Source organism: Pongo pygmaeus, chromosome 18 (genome assembly GCF_028885625.2).
Source record: "Pongo pygmaeus isolate AG05252 chromosome 18, NHGRI_mPonPyg2-v2.0_pri, whole genome shotgun sequence".
NCBI lineage: Eukaryota > Metazoa > Chordata > Mammalia > Primates > Hominidae > Pongo > Pongo pygmaeus.
In genome coordinates this window covers 26,112,117-26,126,673 of record NC_072391.2, presented here as the reverse complement: position 1 = coordinate 26,126,673, position 14,557 = coordinate 26,112,117, and the positions used below count along the sequence as shown (strand labels likewise).

General features: G+C 48.2%; 1 protein-coding gene across 4 annotated transcripts in view; it reads left to right on the top strand.

Moving 5' to 3' along the window:
- GGA2 (golgi associated, gamma adaptin ear containing, ARF binding protein 2) overlaps positions 1-14,557 on the top strand; it is a 45,681-nt gene that overhangs the window by 17,507 nt on the left and 13,617 nt on the right. For all 4 annotated transcript variants that reach the window (XM_063654637.1, XM_054452572.2, XM_063654638.1 and 1 more), the window contains 9 exons: positions 746-869; positions 3,799-3,902; positions 5,723-5,803; positions 6,361-6,498; positions 9,551-9,632; positions 11,707-11,832; positions 12,589-12,711; positions 13,555-13,583; positions 13,967-14,097. In XM_063654637.1, the coding sequence (XP_063510707.1) occupies positions 746-869; positions 3,799-3,902; positions 5,723-5,803; positions 6,361-6,498; positions 9,551-9,632; positions 11,707-11,832; positions 12,589-12,711; positions 13,555-13,583; positions 13,967-14,097 (938 nt within the window). The remainder of the gene's footprint in view (positions 1-745; positions 870-3,798; positions 3,903-5,722; positions 5,804-6,360; positions 6,499-9,550; positions 9,633-11,706; positions 11,833-12,588; positions 12,712-13,554; positions 13,584-13,966; positions 14,098-14,557) is intronic.

The following is a 14,557-nucleotide window of genomic DNA, read 5'->3' as shown; positions in this document are numbered from 1 at the left end:
TAGGTTCAACTGAGAGGCTCTCTGAGCTTCCTTGTTTCAGTGTTTTCATCTGAGGTTATTTTGTTTTGTTTTGTTTTTTTACATATCATTGCTGACTTGAACTAGCACTAGGTTTTATTACCTAGGCATGATCAGTCAAATCATTGGGCACATAGTTGAACTCAATCTCTAGTTCACACCCCCCTGCCTGCCCCACCACCTTCGTGGGTGGGGGGATGTGAGGGCACGGGTCAGGGGATGGGGCTGAAAGTTTCAGCCCTCTGATCACAAGGTTGATCTCTTTGGAGTGGCCAGCCCTTGAAACTCTCTAGGCACTCACTGTAAGTCATTAGTGAAAACTCAGGTGCACCCTGCGAGTGTGTCTCTTGAATAACAAGACACTTTTGTGACTCAGGAAATTCCAAGGATTTTTGAAGTTCTGTGCCAGGAACGGAAACAAAGACCAAATTTTATTATTATATTCTTGTCTGAGGCAAAAAATGACTGTCCCCAGTGGTGTAGAACAGGCTCTGACCTGGGCTCCTGCATGGTGGGGTTTAGTGTGAGTATTGGGGAGGTGAATTCCTTGAATCCCAGGAAGGGCTCCGGGGCTGGGTGCCAGATGGTGTGGCCTCTAGTCTCTCCTCACACTCATACCGCGCCTGGGAGCTTCTGTCTCTGGGCCTCAGCAGCTACCTCTTTAGTTAAAGTGTTGGTCTCCCAAGTCCCTTCCAGCTCTAGAATTCTCTTTCCTTTTTACTTTCAGTACCTGGGGTCCTGGGCCACAGAAAAAGTGAAAGGAAGAGTCATTGAAATACTCTTTAGTTGGACAGTCTGGTTTCCGGAAGACATCAAGATCCGAGACGCCTATCAGATGCTGAAGAAACAAGGTCTGACTTGCGTTACTGTGTCTTATTTCCTCTTGTCTAGGCCTGTATCTTCTTGCTGTTTCATCTGCCTTATAGTTTTTTGTTGAAAGCTGGACTTCTTATATAAGCCATAGACACTGAGGTAGAGTTTTGATTTTTTTTTTACGCAATAAATCTTTTATCTGCTTACCTTTAAAAGCCATAGTGCAAACCTGGAAAGATGATGTAGGGTTTGCTTTTTTCCCTGTTGCCTGGAAATCATAGGAAACCACAGCATGAAAAAGGTCAAAATACAAGCTACCTATGTCACTAAAGCACTTATTTATCTTTTAAAAGTCTTGTTTGCTTAAAAACTAACCTTTTGGTTTTTTTTTTTTTGGAGACAAGGTGTTGCCCTGTTACCTAGGCTGGAGCACAGTGGTGCAGTCATGGCTCACTGTAGCCTTGACCTTCTGGACTCCAGCCATTCTCCTGCCTCAGTCTCCCAAGTAGCTGGGACTACAGGCATGTGCCACCATACCCAACTAATTTATTCATTTATTATTATTCTCCCACCCACACCCCAACACACACACATAAACACACACACTCTCTCCCTCTCTCTCTGTCTCTGTCTCTGTCTCTGTCTCACTTGCTGTCTCACTTACACCAAATATTTTTATTTTTTGTAGAGACAAGGTCTTGCAATGTTACCCATGCTGGTCTCAAACTACTGGGCTCAAATGATCCTCCCACAGCCTCCCAGGCATGAGCCACCATGTCCATCTTTAACCTCCTTTCCTGAAATAGTGGAACCTTACTATGAAGTACAGATAAATGCTACCCATGAGCTAGAGTTTGAAAAATACTATTGTGATAAAAGTAACAACGTGCAGACATATAATATTTTATAGTTACAAAAGATCTTTCAGTTCATTTAGTGGATTTTTATTTACTTCTTTTTTTTTTTTTTTCTTTTGAGACAGAGTCTCACTCTTGCCCAGGCTGGAGTGCAGTGGGGCGATCTCTGTTCTTTGCAACCTCTGCCTCCTGGGTTCAAGTAATTCTTGTGCCTCAGCTTCTCGAGTAGCTGGGATTACCCGCCACCATGCCTGGCTAATTTTTGTATTTTTGGTAGAGATGGGGTTTCACCATATTGCTCAGGCTGGTCTCAAACTTCCAACCTCAAATGATCCGCCTGCCTCAGCCTCCCAAAATGCTGGAATTACAGGCGTGAGCCACCGCTCCTGGCCATGGATTTATTTTTAATTGACACATACTTATACACATTTATTGGAGTACAATGTGATATTCTGGTACATGCATACAATGTGTGGTGATCAAATCAGGGTAATTGGCATATCCATCAGTGAGGTAAGGAGTTTTTAATCCCTGGAATTGGGTAGAGCTTTCCTTTTGCTAGACAGGATTTGAGCTGGGTGTGAGATTTGTTGTTGCTGTAGTTATTATATCAGACTTCAGATTCCTCTAGTGTTAGCCGATGTTTAGGTTGCGGGCTAGTTTGTTAGTTTTCTTCAGTATCTGTTCTCTCAGCTGTAGGTCTTCACTTTCCTCTGCACCTCAGAGAGAGCCTTTCTCCTTGTTCTTGCCACTCGTAGCAGAAGACAGCCATCCCTTGTCAGAGGGATAGGGTGGCGGGCAGGGCCAGTCTCTGTTCTGATTCAGCCTGGTTCTTAGGCAGACACTGCATCCTGGGTCTTGGTAGGATCTGTTTGTGATCCTGCCTCACCCCAGTGTAGATCTGGGCCCAGGACATAATTCCTGCTCCTCCTCCAAGGGTATTAGGGTTTGTTTTTGTTTTTTCTCCCCTATTTTTTCTCTAGCTGCAGTGGGTTCCACAGTGCTCTAAGGCTGCAGGGTTTGTTACTCTTCTCCCTCTAATCCCGCCTTCAGGCCTTCCCGCTGTTTTCGTGAGCTTATTTTCTTTTTGTTGCAGCCTCCAGAAATTCTGTATTCTCTTGGTAGCTCACACTGGCCTGTAGACAATTTTTAAATAATTCTAGCTTAGTTGTTACTATTGGTATTGCCTTTTGTCAATCCTTGGAGGTTGTTTTTTTCCTTAGATTTCAGGTTACTTGGTTGTTGCCCTGTGATCTGAGCTCTCTGATGGATTCAGGGAAGCTGTAGGCTGGGCATGGTGGCTCACGCCTGTGATCCCAGCACTTTGGGAGTTTGAGGTGAGGAATCACTTGAGGCCAGGAGTTTGAGACCAGCCTGGGCAACATAGCGAGACCCCATCTCTACAAAAAATTTTTTTAAAAAATTACCTGGGTGTGGTGGTGCCCACCTGTAGTCCCAGCTACTTGGGAGGCCAAGGTGAGAGGACTGCTTGACCTTAGGAGTTTGAGGCTGCAGCAAGCCATGATCACACCACTGCACTCTAGCCTGGGAGACAGAGCAAGAATCTGTCTCAAAAATAACAAAAATGTTGTGAATTTGCACACTTTCCAGTGTTTTGTTGTTGTCACGGTGGGGGTGATAGTTCCTACCTTTGTGTGTCCTGTTTGGAAGATGGGAATCTGAATTCCTTTTTATGTTGGACTCTTAAGGAACTCAGGTTCAGGATGGACTGTTGTTCCCTGTCACATACACTCAGCATTTTCTGGAGCTTCATCAGGGACCCTCCAGAAACTTTTGATCCCTGGCAGGTTATGTAGCTGGATAAACTGATCCATGTTTTTACAGCATAAGGCCCACAGACTGCAGGCCTTCAGGACTGGCTCTTCTCTGACATAGTTGGCTCTGCTGTCCTGGCCACCATGGTCCCTTGGATTCCCCTAAGAGATGATGCAAAACTTCATTCATACACTGGGTGTTGTCTTTGAAGGCTGTTGACAGTGCTTTGCTAGCATGGTATTAGGAACCAGGGGTTTTCAGACTTTATACTGGATTCTGACTGAAGTTTCTGGGTACCATATCGGCGTCTTAACTTTGTAAATTGCATTTTTAGGAATTATAAAACAAGACCCTAAACTACCAGTGGATAAAATCTTACCCCCACCATCTCCCTGGCCCAAGAGCTCCATCTTTGATGCTGATGAAGAAAAGTCCAAGGTAAGGAAACAGACCTACATGGTGTCTGATCAGACCTTTTCTCTTAGGCACTGTAAATGCCCTTTGATGCTTGAATCGGAGTGTGGAGGGGGCCAGGTTACATGGGTTCTCCTCTCCAGACAGGCCCTTAGGAGTGAGGTAGCAGAAGGTTTGGGTGCGTTCTTCACGGATAAGTCAACTAATAAGGGCCAGTCTCTGTTTTGATTCAGCCTGGTTCTTAGGCAGACACTGCATCCTGGGTCTTGGTAGGATCTGTATGTGATCCTGCCTTACCCCAGTGTAGATCTGGGCCCAGGACATAATTCCTGCTCCTCCTCCAAGAGTACTTTGTGCCCTCTCTTTGTGCCTTCTCCCTTTTCTGCACAGCCTTCCTTGGAGAAAGAAGGTGCAGAAGGATAGCCCGTGGGGAGTGTGGGTGATGGATGGGTCATGTCCTGTGTGGGTGTGGTGTTGGGGTGGGGACAGTGGAAGAACTTGCTGCTATGTGTTGATTCAGCTCTTTCTCAGTGCCAGTGAGCCCGGCCCTATCCATTTTCCATCCACTATGAACTCCCCAAATTGTTATTCCTTGGACATCAGTATCTAGAGGGACAAGAAGAAGAAGGTGGCCAAGACCCAGGGATAACTATGGTGCCTGTGAGTGGGGAGCCCTTTGGCCTAGTGCTGGCAGTGCTTTTGGTCGTGACTGTTCTTGGTCAGTCACAAGGTCTAGTTCATGGAGCGTCGGAAGGCTACACGCTGCGTACTCATCTCTGCGTGGTATGCTCTGCCTGTCAACTGCACCCTCTCCCTATACTCACTCCTTGGGCCTAGATTCTCTGTGGCCGTCAGGTCCCTGTTGTTAGAATGAGCAAGGCTAGTCTAGGTTCCAGGCCACCTTTCTCCCTGGCTTTCCTCCTGCTTGGTGCCTTAGGTTTGCAGAGGGTGGGAGGAGCTAGGAAGGAGGTATGGTGTGACTTCTGAGAAAGAATCCTGTGTCACCAGCCCTCATTATGCCTACTTTTCCTGCCATCCGTCCCACAAAGATTGAGCGACTTCTCTGTGCCAGGCATCCTGCTAGGCGCTGGAAATGAAGGGATGAACAAGATCACCAGGGTCTGTTGTGTCATAAAGCACATGGTCCGGGGCAACTGCAGACCTAGTGCCCTCTTGGGCCAGAGAATTCTCTGTTGTTGGGGACTGTCCTGTGCACTGTAGGATGTTCACAGCATTCCTGACTCTACCCACGAGCTGCCAGTAGCACCCCTTCTCTAGTTGTGACAACCAAATTTCTCCAGACTTAGCCAGACATCCCCTGGGAGAAGTAATCCCCCACATCCCCTTACCCCACTGAAAACCAGTGGTGGGCCGGGCGCGGCGGCTCACGCCTGTAGTCCCAGCACTTTGGGAGGCCGAGGTGGGCGGATCGCGAAGTCAAGAGATTGAGACCATCCTGGCCAACATGGTGAAACCCCGTCTCTACTAAAAACACAAAAATTAGCTGGGCATGGTGGCACGCGCCTGTAGTCCCAGCTACTCGGGAGGCTGGGGCAGGAGAATTGCTTGAACCTGGGAGGCAGAGGTTGCAGTGAGCCGAGATTGCGTCACTGCACTCCAGCCTGGCAACAGAGCAAAAAAAAAAAAAAAAAAAAAAATGAAAAGCAGTGGTGTATTGGGATAGTCAGAGTGCCTGCATCGTAGTGTCCTTGGGACCATTTGGTGAGATGGTGCATGTAAAATGTATGCGCTGTTGTTAGTGTTAACTCTTCTGTTGCTGCTGCTTCTACTCTGGGCCTGAGGTAGTTGTGGTCTCACCTACTCTTCTTGTTCACTCTCTGCAGCTTCTGACAAGGCTTCTAAAGAGCAACCACCCTGAGGACCTTCAGGCCGCAAACCGGTTAATCAAGAATTTGGTCAAGGAGGTGGGCATTCTTCCAGTTGGTTCAGTAGAAGCAGCATTTGACAGAGGCTGAAGGACAGTGCATATGAGCCTATGATTGAGGGGTAGAGGAACGGTTGCCTAGGAGAAAGAGTGGCTCCTAGCCCTGAACTCTGGGGAAGAGCTATAGGCTCCCTCAAGGGCAGCAAGGTGGTGATTGGAACCAGAAATCCCGCTGCCATACTTCTCAGCTGCTTTCATCCATGCTGCTCAAAGCATTTCCTAGACACCAGCTTGGGTCCCAGCAACAGGTATTGGTATGGACAAAGTCCAGGTTTAGGAATCTGCTTTTCAGAGGGCTTGAAGCTGGTGGCACAAAGGCAGAGGTCACGGTCACCAGTCCCCAAACTGCATTTTCCTCCCCAGGAATTCTGGGCTTCTGAGTATTTTTTCATCCACTATGTGAGTTCTCCCATGCACTTAACATCCTGGTGATGCCCCTGAGCAAGCTCTCTCAATAGTGACTCTTTCCCATCCCTTGTTCAGGCTTCAGCCAGGGTTTCTGCTCCCTCACTCCCATCCTCCTCTTTTTCCCAAAAGGAACAAGAAAAAGCAGAGAAGGTGTCCAAGAGGGTCAGTGCGGTGGAGGAAGTGCGAAGCCATGTGAAGGTGCTGCAGGAGATGCTGAGCACGTACCGCAGGCCAGGTCAGGCCCCGCCCAACCAGGAGGCCCTGCAGGTAATCTTCAGGTGTAACACAGGGTGCTGCACGTGTTTACTAAAGTGGGTTTGAAATGCTTTCACCTGTTTGCACCCATGAAGCCATCTCAGAGTCAAGACAGTAAACCTATCTGACACCTCCCCAAATGTTCTTGTGCTGCTTTGTCCTCCCTTCGTCTCTCCCTTACTCCCAAATCCCCAGGCAGCTGCTAATTTGCTTTCTGTTCTAATTGGCTGACAACTCCCAGACTCTCGTATAAATGGAATGACGCAGTACATAACCCTCTATTTTTGCTTGGTTTCTGGATCTCACTTGAGATCCATTCACGTTGCTGTGTGTAGCAGTAGCTTGTTTCTTCTTATTGCCGGGTACTGTCCCGTCACCTGGATGTACCACAGCGTGTACCTGTTGATGGGCCTTGCGTTGTTTCCAGCTTTGGGTGATTATGAATCATGCTGCTGTAAACAATTGTGTACGGGATTTTGTGTGAACATCTATTTTCATTTCTTGTGGGTAAATGTCTGGGATTACTAGGTCTTGTGCTAAGTATATATTTAACTTGTTAGGAAACAAAGTGGCTAAGCTATCTTCAAGGGTGATTGCACCATTTTATAGTGCTAACAGCAGCATATGTAAGTTCTAGCTTCTCCACATCTTGAGATCTTGGATTTTGTATAGCATCTTTATTGAGATAATTAACATACCATAAAAGCAACCATCACACCTACCTAGTTATAGAATATCTTAATCACCCCTAAAAGAAACCTTGTACCCATCAACAGTCATTCCCCCTTTCCCAAACACCCCTTTCCCCAGTCCCTAGCAACCACTAATCCACTTTCTGTCTCTCTGGATTTGCCTATTTGGATGCTTCGTCCAAGTGCGGTTACACAATACGTGGGCTTTCGTGTCTGGCTTCCTTTACATAGACTAATGTTTGCAGGTGCATCCATCTGGTAGTATGTGTCACTGCTTCATTCCTTTTCATGGCTGGATAGCGTTCCATTGTGTGGCTATGCCACATTTTGTTTCTCCATTTACCAGCTGATGGGCATTTGGGTTGTTTCTACTTTTTGGCTATTACGAATGATGCCTTTGAATTATTCATTACGAATAATGACTTTGAACTTTGTCCAAGTTTTTATGTGAACATAGATTTTAAATTCTCTTGGGAATATACCTAGAAATGGAATTGCTGGATCTTGGGGTAACTCCATATTTAACATTTTGAGGAACTGCCAAACTGTTTTCCAAAGTGGCCGTGCCATTTTGAATTCCCAGCAGCAATGTATTGGCTCCAGTTCTCTGTATCCTGCCAACATTTGCTGTTATCTTTTTGATTGGAGCCCTCCTGGAGGGTGTGAAGTGCTGTCTCATTGCAACTTTCTGTATCTTGATGGCTTATTTATTTCCTATGCTTATTGGCAGCTTGTACATCTTAGGAGACATGTCTGTGCAAATCCATTGCCCATCTTTTGTATTGTCTTTTTATTTTTGAGTTACAAGCGTTTTTTTTGTATATTCTGGATACAGGTTCCTTATCAGACAGTTTTCTCCCATCCTTTGGGCTGTCTTTTCACTATTTTGATAGCATCTTTTGAAGCGGGAAAGTTTTGTTTTGTTTTGTTTTTTGAGACAAGGTCTTGCTGTATCGCCCAGGCTGGAGTGCAATTGCTTGATCTCAGCTCCCCACAACCTCCGCCTCCCAGGTTCAAGCAATTCTCCTGCCTCAGCCTCCTGAGTAGCTGGGATTACAGGAATGTGCCAGCACGCCTGACTTATTTTGTGTGTGTTTTTTTTTTTTTTTTTTTTTTTTTTTTTTTAGTAGAGACAGGGTTTCTCTATGTTGGTTAGGCTGGTCTTGAACTCCTGACCTCAGGTGATCCGCCCACCTCAGCCTCCCAAAGTGCTGGGATTACAGGTGTGAGCCACCGTGCCTGGCCAGTAGAGACAGGGTTTCACCATGTTGGCCAGGCTGGTCTTGAACCCTGACCTCAGGTGATCCACCTGCCTTGGCCTTCCGAAGTGCTGGGATTACAGGCATGAGCCACCATGCCTGGCCTTTTTTTTTTTTTTTTAATGTCTTGCTGGTACTTTTGTTGTCATATCTAAGAAACCACAGCCCAGCCGGGCGCAGTGGCTCATGCCTGTAATCCCAGCACTTTGGGGGGCCGAGGCAGGTGGATGACCTGAGTTCAGGAGTTCAAGACCAGCCTGACCAATATGGAGAAACCCCGTCTCTACTAAAAATACAGTATCAGCCGGGCATGGTGGTGCATGCCTGTAATCCCAGCTACTCAGGAGGCTGAAGCAGGGGGAATCATTTGAACCTGGGAGGCGGAGGTTGTGGTGAGCTGAGATCATTCCATTGCACTCCAGCCTGGGCAACAACAGCGAAACTCTGTCTCAAAAAATAAAACAAACAATCAAAAAGAAACCACAGCCTGTCTGTGCCAGGTTCAAGGCAGCCATGCTGTTGGACTCCCTTGGAGCTCTGTTCTCCACCTCCTTCTGCAGGTCTGTTTCAGCCATCTCCCTCTGCATTCCAGTTTTTGTTTTTTTTTTATGTTTCTCTGCACAGGAGGAGAGCCAACCTCCACATAACTTCTTTATTTACCTGTCCTTCCACTTCACAAGATTAGTAGAAATGAACTACTGTCTTTCCAAATTCCTAGGAGAAAGCCTCCCGAGTAGCTGGGATTACAGGCACCCGCTAACTTTTGTATTTTTAGTAGAGACAGGGTTTCACCATGTTGGCCAGGCTGGTCTTGAACTCCTGACCTCAGGTGATCTGCCCACCTTGGTCTCCTAAAGTGCTGGGATTACAGACATGAGCCACTCTGCCCGGTCAGATTCTTTTATTTTCAAAAATCATACACTTGTAGCCTGTAGTCTTTTCCTGAAACTCTGCCATGGTACTTCAAAACTGCAGTCTCTAAGTCAGGACCAATGGGAGGCCTTCTGAAGCCCCAGACTCTGCCGTCTGCCTGATCGGAGGCTCCTGGGGCCCTGGAGGGGGGCTTTATGGGGTGCCCGGGCGTGTGTCATGAACCAAGCTCTGCTCTTTCAGATCGTGTATGAGAGGTGTGAAAAGCTGCGGCCCACGCTGTTCCGGCTGGCGAGTGACACCACTGATGACGATGATGCACTCGGTAAGTTTTCTTTCCTTGGGTGTAGCTAGCAGCCCAGTTGCAAGACAGACTCGGTCCCTCCTGTCACACTGCTGTGCCAGGAACAAGACAGAGTGGACTTTAGGTTCCGTGGAGCTTGGGCTTGGGGAGGGTGTGGCCTGAGTTGCCTCAGAACTGACTTCTAGCAGGATCCAGGCTTCAGTAAGAAATCAGCAGCAGGTCTAAAGCCTGAAAAGGGGTGGAAATTGGCCATGGAGATTGGGGTGTGAGAGGTAGAAGAAAGATCCCACTGGAGGCTTCAGGAAAAGCTGACCAATCGCAGGGGCCAGAGAAACAGCTGCGGGTGGTGTCTCAAAGGGATTACGGGCTTTTGTACCTTCAGGGGCCAGGTAGGTCACCTAAGAGGGCCAGGCCGATGGGAAATGGAAGGTACATCTGTAAGGAAGTGGAGAATTGTCCACAGTTACTAAAAAAAAATGTTAACTCTTTATTATGGAAAATCTCGAAACATGAGAGAGGGGAATAGTAAAATAAATCCTATGTATTCTTCACTCATCTTTAATAATTACCAGCTCATAGCTGATTTTTTTTATCTTGTGTCATGTGTACCTCTGTACCCACCCATTCCCTAGTCTGTTTTGAAGCAAATTCTAGACGTTTCTTTTTCTTTTAATTATTTTTGAGATGGAGTCTCGCTCTGTCGTCCAGGCTAGTGTGCAGTGGTGCAGTCTTGGCTCACTGCAACCTCTACCTCCCGGGTTCAAGCCATTCTCCTTCCTCAGCCTCCCAAGTAGCTGGGATTATAGGCACCCACCATCACGCCTGGCTAATTTTTGTATTTTTGTAAGATGACGTTTCACCATTTTGGCCAGGCTGGTTTCAAACTTCTGGCCTCTGGACATTTCAAAATAATCAAAGATTCCGTCAGTGTTCAGATTTCCCTGATAAAATTTCTCCTTAATCATCTCTTGCTAACTTAAAAAAAAATTGTTCTAAGTCAGACATAAAAGAAAAGCCATACTGTATAATTGGTTTATATTTCTTCAGTCTCTCTTAGTGGATAGCACGTGCATGCCCTCTGCAATCCTTTTTCCTTTTTTTGAGACAATCTCACTCTGTTGCTCAGGCTGGAGTCCAGTGGCGTGCTCAGCTCACTGCAGCCTCTACAGCCTTTACGTCCTGTGTTCAAGCTATTCTCATGCCTCAGCCTCCTGAGTAGCTGGGACTACAGTTGCGCACCACCACACCTGGCTAATTTTTGTACTTTTAGTAGAGATGGAGTATTGCCATGTTGGCCAGGCTGGTCTCAAACTCCTGGGCTCAAGTGATTTGCCTACCTTGGCTTCCCAAAGTGCTGGGATTACAGGTGTGAACCACCACGCACAGCCTTTTTTCCTTGCATGAAAATAGCCCCTCTGAATTGAGAGTTCTCTCGGTCTCAGTTTTGTTCATGGCATCCCCCATGATGCTGCTAATGTTCTGTTTCTGATATTTCTTTTTTTCTTGAGATGGAGTTTCGCTCTTGGTGCCCCGGCTGGAGTGCAATGGCGCGATCTCAGCTTACTGCAACCTCCGTCTCCTGGATTTAAGCAATTCTCCCACCTCAGCCTCCCGAATAGCTGGGATTACATGCACCCGCCACGGCTGATTTTTTGTATTTTTAGTAGAAACTGGATTTCACCATGTTGGCCAGGATAGTCTCGAACTCCTGACCTCAGGTGATCCACCCGCCTCGGCCTCCCAAAATGGTGGGATTATAGGCATGAGCCACCAGCTTCAGGTTCTGAGTTAAAGTTAAAAGTTTGTTATTGAAAGGGCCTTAATTTGAGTGCTTACTGCTGGCCATTACTCTGGACAGTACAGGTGTAGAAGGTGAACAGATTTGCTTCCTTCTGCATTGAGAACTACTAACATGTTAGGACTCGGGTTAACTGACTAGGCCTGATAGGGTCCGATGACACAATCTGGAGACAGGAGGTGTGGATAAACTGAACATAGTCGAGCCATATGAAGGCTGTTTTATGGAAAAGCTTAGAAAAGACTGAGATTGTTGGTTGCCAAACCAGGGGGTTCTGAGTCTTCCCTCATTCTTCAGCGGAAATTCTCCAGGCAAATGACCTCCTCACCCAAGGAGTTCTGCTGTACAAACAGGTGATGGAGGGCCGGGTCACCTTTGGAAACAGAGTGACCAGCTCATTGGGAGACATCCCTGTCTCCAGAGGTATGTTTGAAAGCTTCTCCTTGCCTTCTCTGCCTTGGGGCAGCTTGCAACTCCCAGAAAAGAAATGGGTCCTAAACATATTCTGGGTTAAGGAATAGAAATGAGAGAACTCGCCCTTTGTTCCTCTTCCTGTGAAAGTGGGTTTCATGTTGCCACGCCCAGCCTTAGGAATTGTCATGAGCTGGTTGCCAGGCTGGACCCCAGCTTTGACTACACACAAAAGCAGATGGCTAAGCTGTGTCTGCGTTTGAATTCTCATAAATGCTTACATACAGGAGCTAGAGACAAAAGAAATGATCTTCCTTAGTGGTTCCTAGTGCCAGATCAGCTGTATCAGAATCACCTGGAGCACTGGTTGAAATGCAGTCCCTGGCTTGGACTTTCTGAATCAAGACTGCTTGGAGCTGGGCCTGGAGGTCTGCGTCTTTCAAGCACTGTGGGTGATTCTGATCAGCTGTGGTCAGAAGCCTCAGAATGGCCTGAGCTGGAGAAGGCCGAATCTGCTTTCCTCCAGGGTGATGGGACCTTTGCAGGAGGGCCGGTGATCTCTGGGGTAGGAAGGCAGGCCTTGGCTCCCTCTTGTCGTGGATGCCAGCTGAGCTGTGTGTCAGGACACTCAGCTGAGTGGAAGGTTCTTGGAAGGGCAGGGAGGGCGTTACCATTTGATTGGAGGTGGCCTGAGGGAAGCTGATAGGATTTATGTGGAGACTGCTCTCATGTCCAACTGACTTCTCTTCCTAACCCTGGGCTTTCTAGTCTTTCAGAATCCAGCAGGCTGCATGAAGACCTGCCCCCTGATTGACTTGGAGGTGGACAATGGACCTGCGCAGGCGGGGACTGTGGTGCCATCTTTGCTTCATCAGGACCTGGCAGCCTTGGGTGAGGGCAGGTGCTTGTGGGGAGCAGGCACAGGATGGGTGCGAGTAGGGGAGTGAGCTGGTTCCCTTCGCAGAGCACATGCCTGCTGCTGAGGGAGTCGAGATGGTTGTGAATAGCTGGTTCCCTCTGGGAGCATGTGCTTGCTGCTGAGGGAGTCAGGATGGGTGTGAGTAGGGGAGTGAGCTGGTCCCCTTGGGAAGCACGTGTCTGCTGCTGAGCGAGTCAGGAATAGTGTGAGTAGGGGAGTGAGCTGGACCCTCGGAGAACACGTGTCTGCTGCTGAGGGAGCACATACCTGCTGCTGAGGGAATCAGGGTGGTTGTGAGTAGGAGAGTGAGCTGGACCCTCAGGGAGCACATGCCTGCTGCTGAGGGAATCGGGATGGGTGTGAGTGGGGGAGTGAGCTGGTTCCCTCTGGGAGCAAGTGCCTGCTGCTGAGGGAATCAGCAGGGTTCTGAGTAGGGGAGTGAGCTGGTCTCCTCAGGAAGCACATGCCTGCTGCTGAGGGAATCAGGGTGGTTGTGAGTAGGGGAGTGAGCTGGTCCCCTCAGGAAGCACATACCTGCTGCTGAGGGAGTCAGGGTGATTGTGAGTAGGGGAATGAGCTGGTTCCCTTGGGGAGCACATACCTGCTGCCGAGGGAATCAGGTGTTCTGGGCAGTTCAGAGGGTCTCCCTTGCATATTAGTCACAGATTGGCCATGAACAAGTCGCATGACCTTCAGTAAGTTGCTTATTTGTCTAGACTTTCTGGATGTCCTAGAAAGGATGGGTGTGGCATTACTCTTCATCTTGAAGCAAGTGGAGTTACTGTTAGGCATCTCACTCTACTCCTTTCTTACAGGAATCAGTGATGCTCCTGTTACAGGCACGGTAAGGATGCCCTTCCCAGGGCCTGGAGAGAGAAGGGGAGGGTCTCAGACCTGCCCTTGTGAGGCAGCACTGCCTGGTGAGCAGAGAGGTGCTCCTGCACTGTCCTGGTGGGATCATGGCCTTGGAGGTCCAAAGCCTCTTCCTCACCCATACTGTCTGGCTGGTACCCTGGGCGGAGACAGGTTGCACCAGTCGCCTACTTCCTGGAGGTCTGCCCAGGAGCTGCATGTGATCTTGCCCTTTCTTTCCCCTCTTGCCCCAAGAGATGTCACCAGTCTGGGCCACAGCAGCTTGGGTGGGCTCAGGAGAGCTGTGCCTTGGTTTTACTGTGGCTGATGGTCATTCATACCCTGGTCTTATTTTAGCCATTCCTGATTTGACAGGGTTCTGGTCAGAATTGCTGTGAGGAAAAGAGGAATCCCTCCCTCATGCTGCCAGGCGGTGACGTTCAGAACCCTTCTGCAGACAGGAATTTGCTGGACCTCCTCTCACCACAGCCAGCTCTGGGCCCTCTGTGAGTCTTCTGGGCAAGGGGACTGGGAGAGTGTGGCTCCTGAGTGCGGTTCCTTCTCATGGGACAAGGGCCAGAGAATGGTGCTCTAAGACAGCCTCTCGCCCTGGAGAAACATCTTTCTTTCTTTTTTTTTTTTTTGGTCTTTTTTTCTTTTTTTTTTAGAGGGGGTTTCACTCTGTTGCCCAGGCTAGAGTGCAGTGGCACAATCTCGGCTCACTACAACCTTTACCTCCTGAGTTCAAGCGATTCTCTTGCCTCAGCCTCCTGAGTAGCTGGGATTACAGGCACGCGCCACCATGCCCAGCTAATTTTTTTTTTAATTTTTAGTAGAGACGGGGTTTCACCATGTTGGCCAGGCTGGTCTCAAACTCCTGACCTCAGGTGATCCGTCTGCCTGGCCGAGAAACATCTTTCTATTGAAAGTTTAGGCCAGGTGCGGTGGCTCATGCCTTGTACTTGT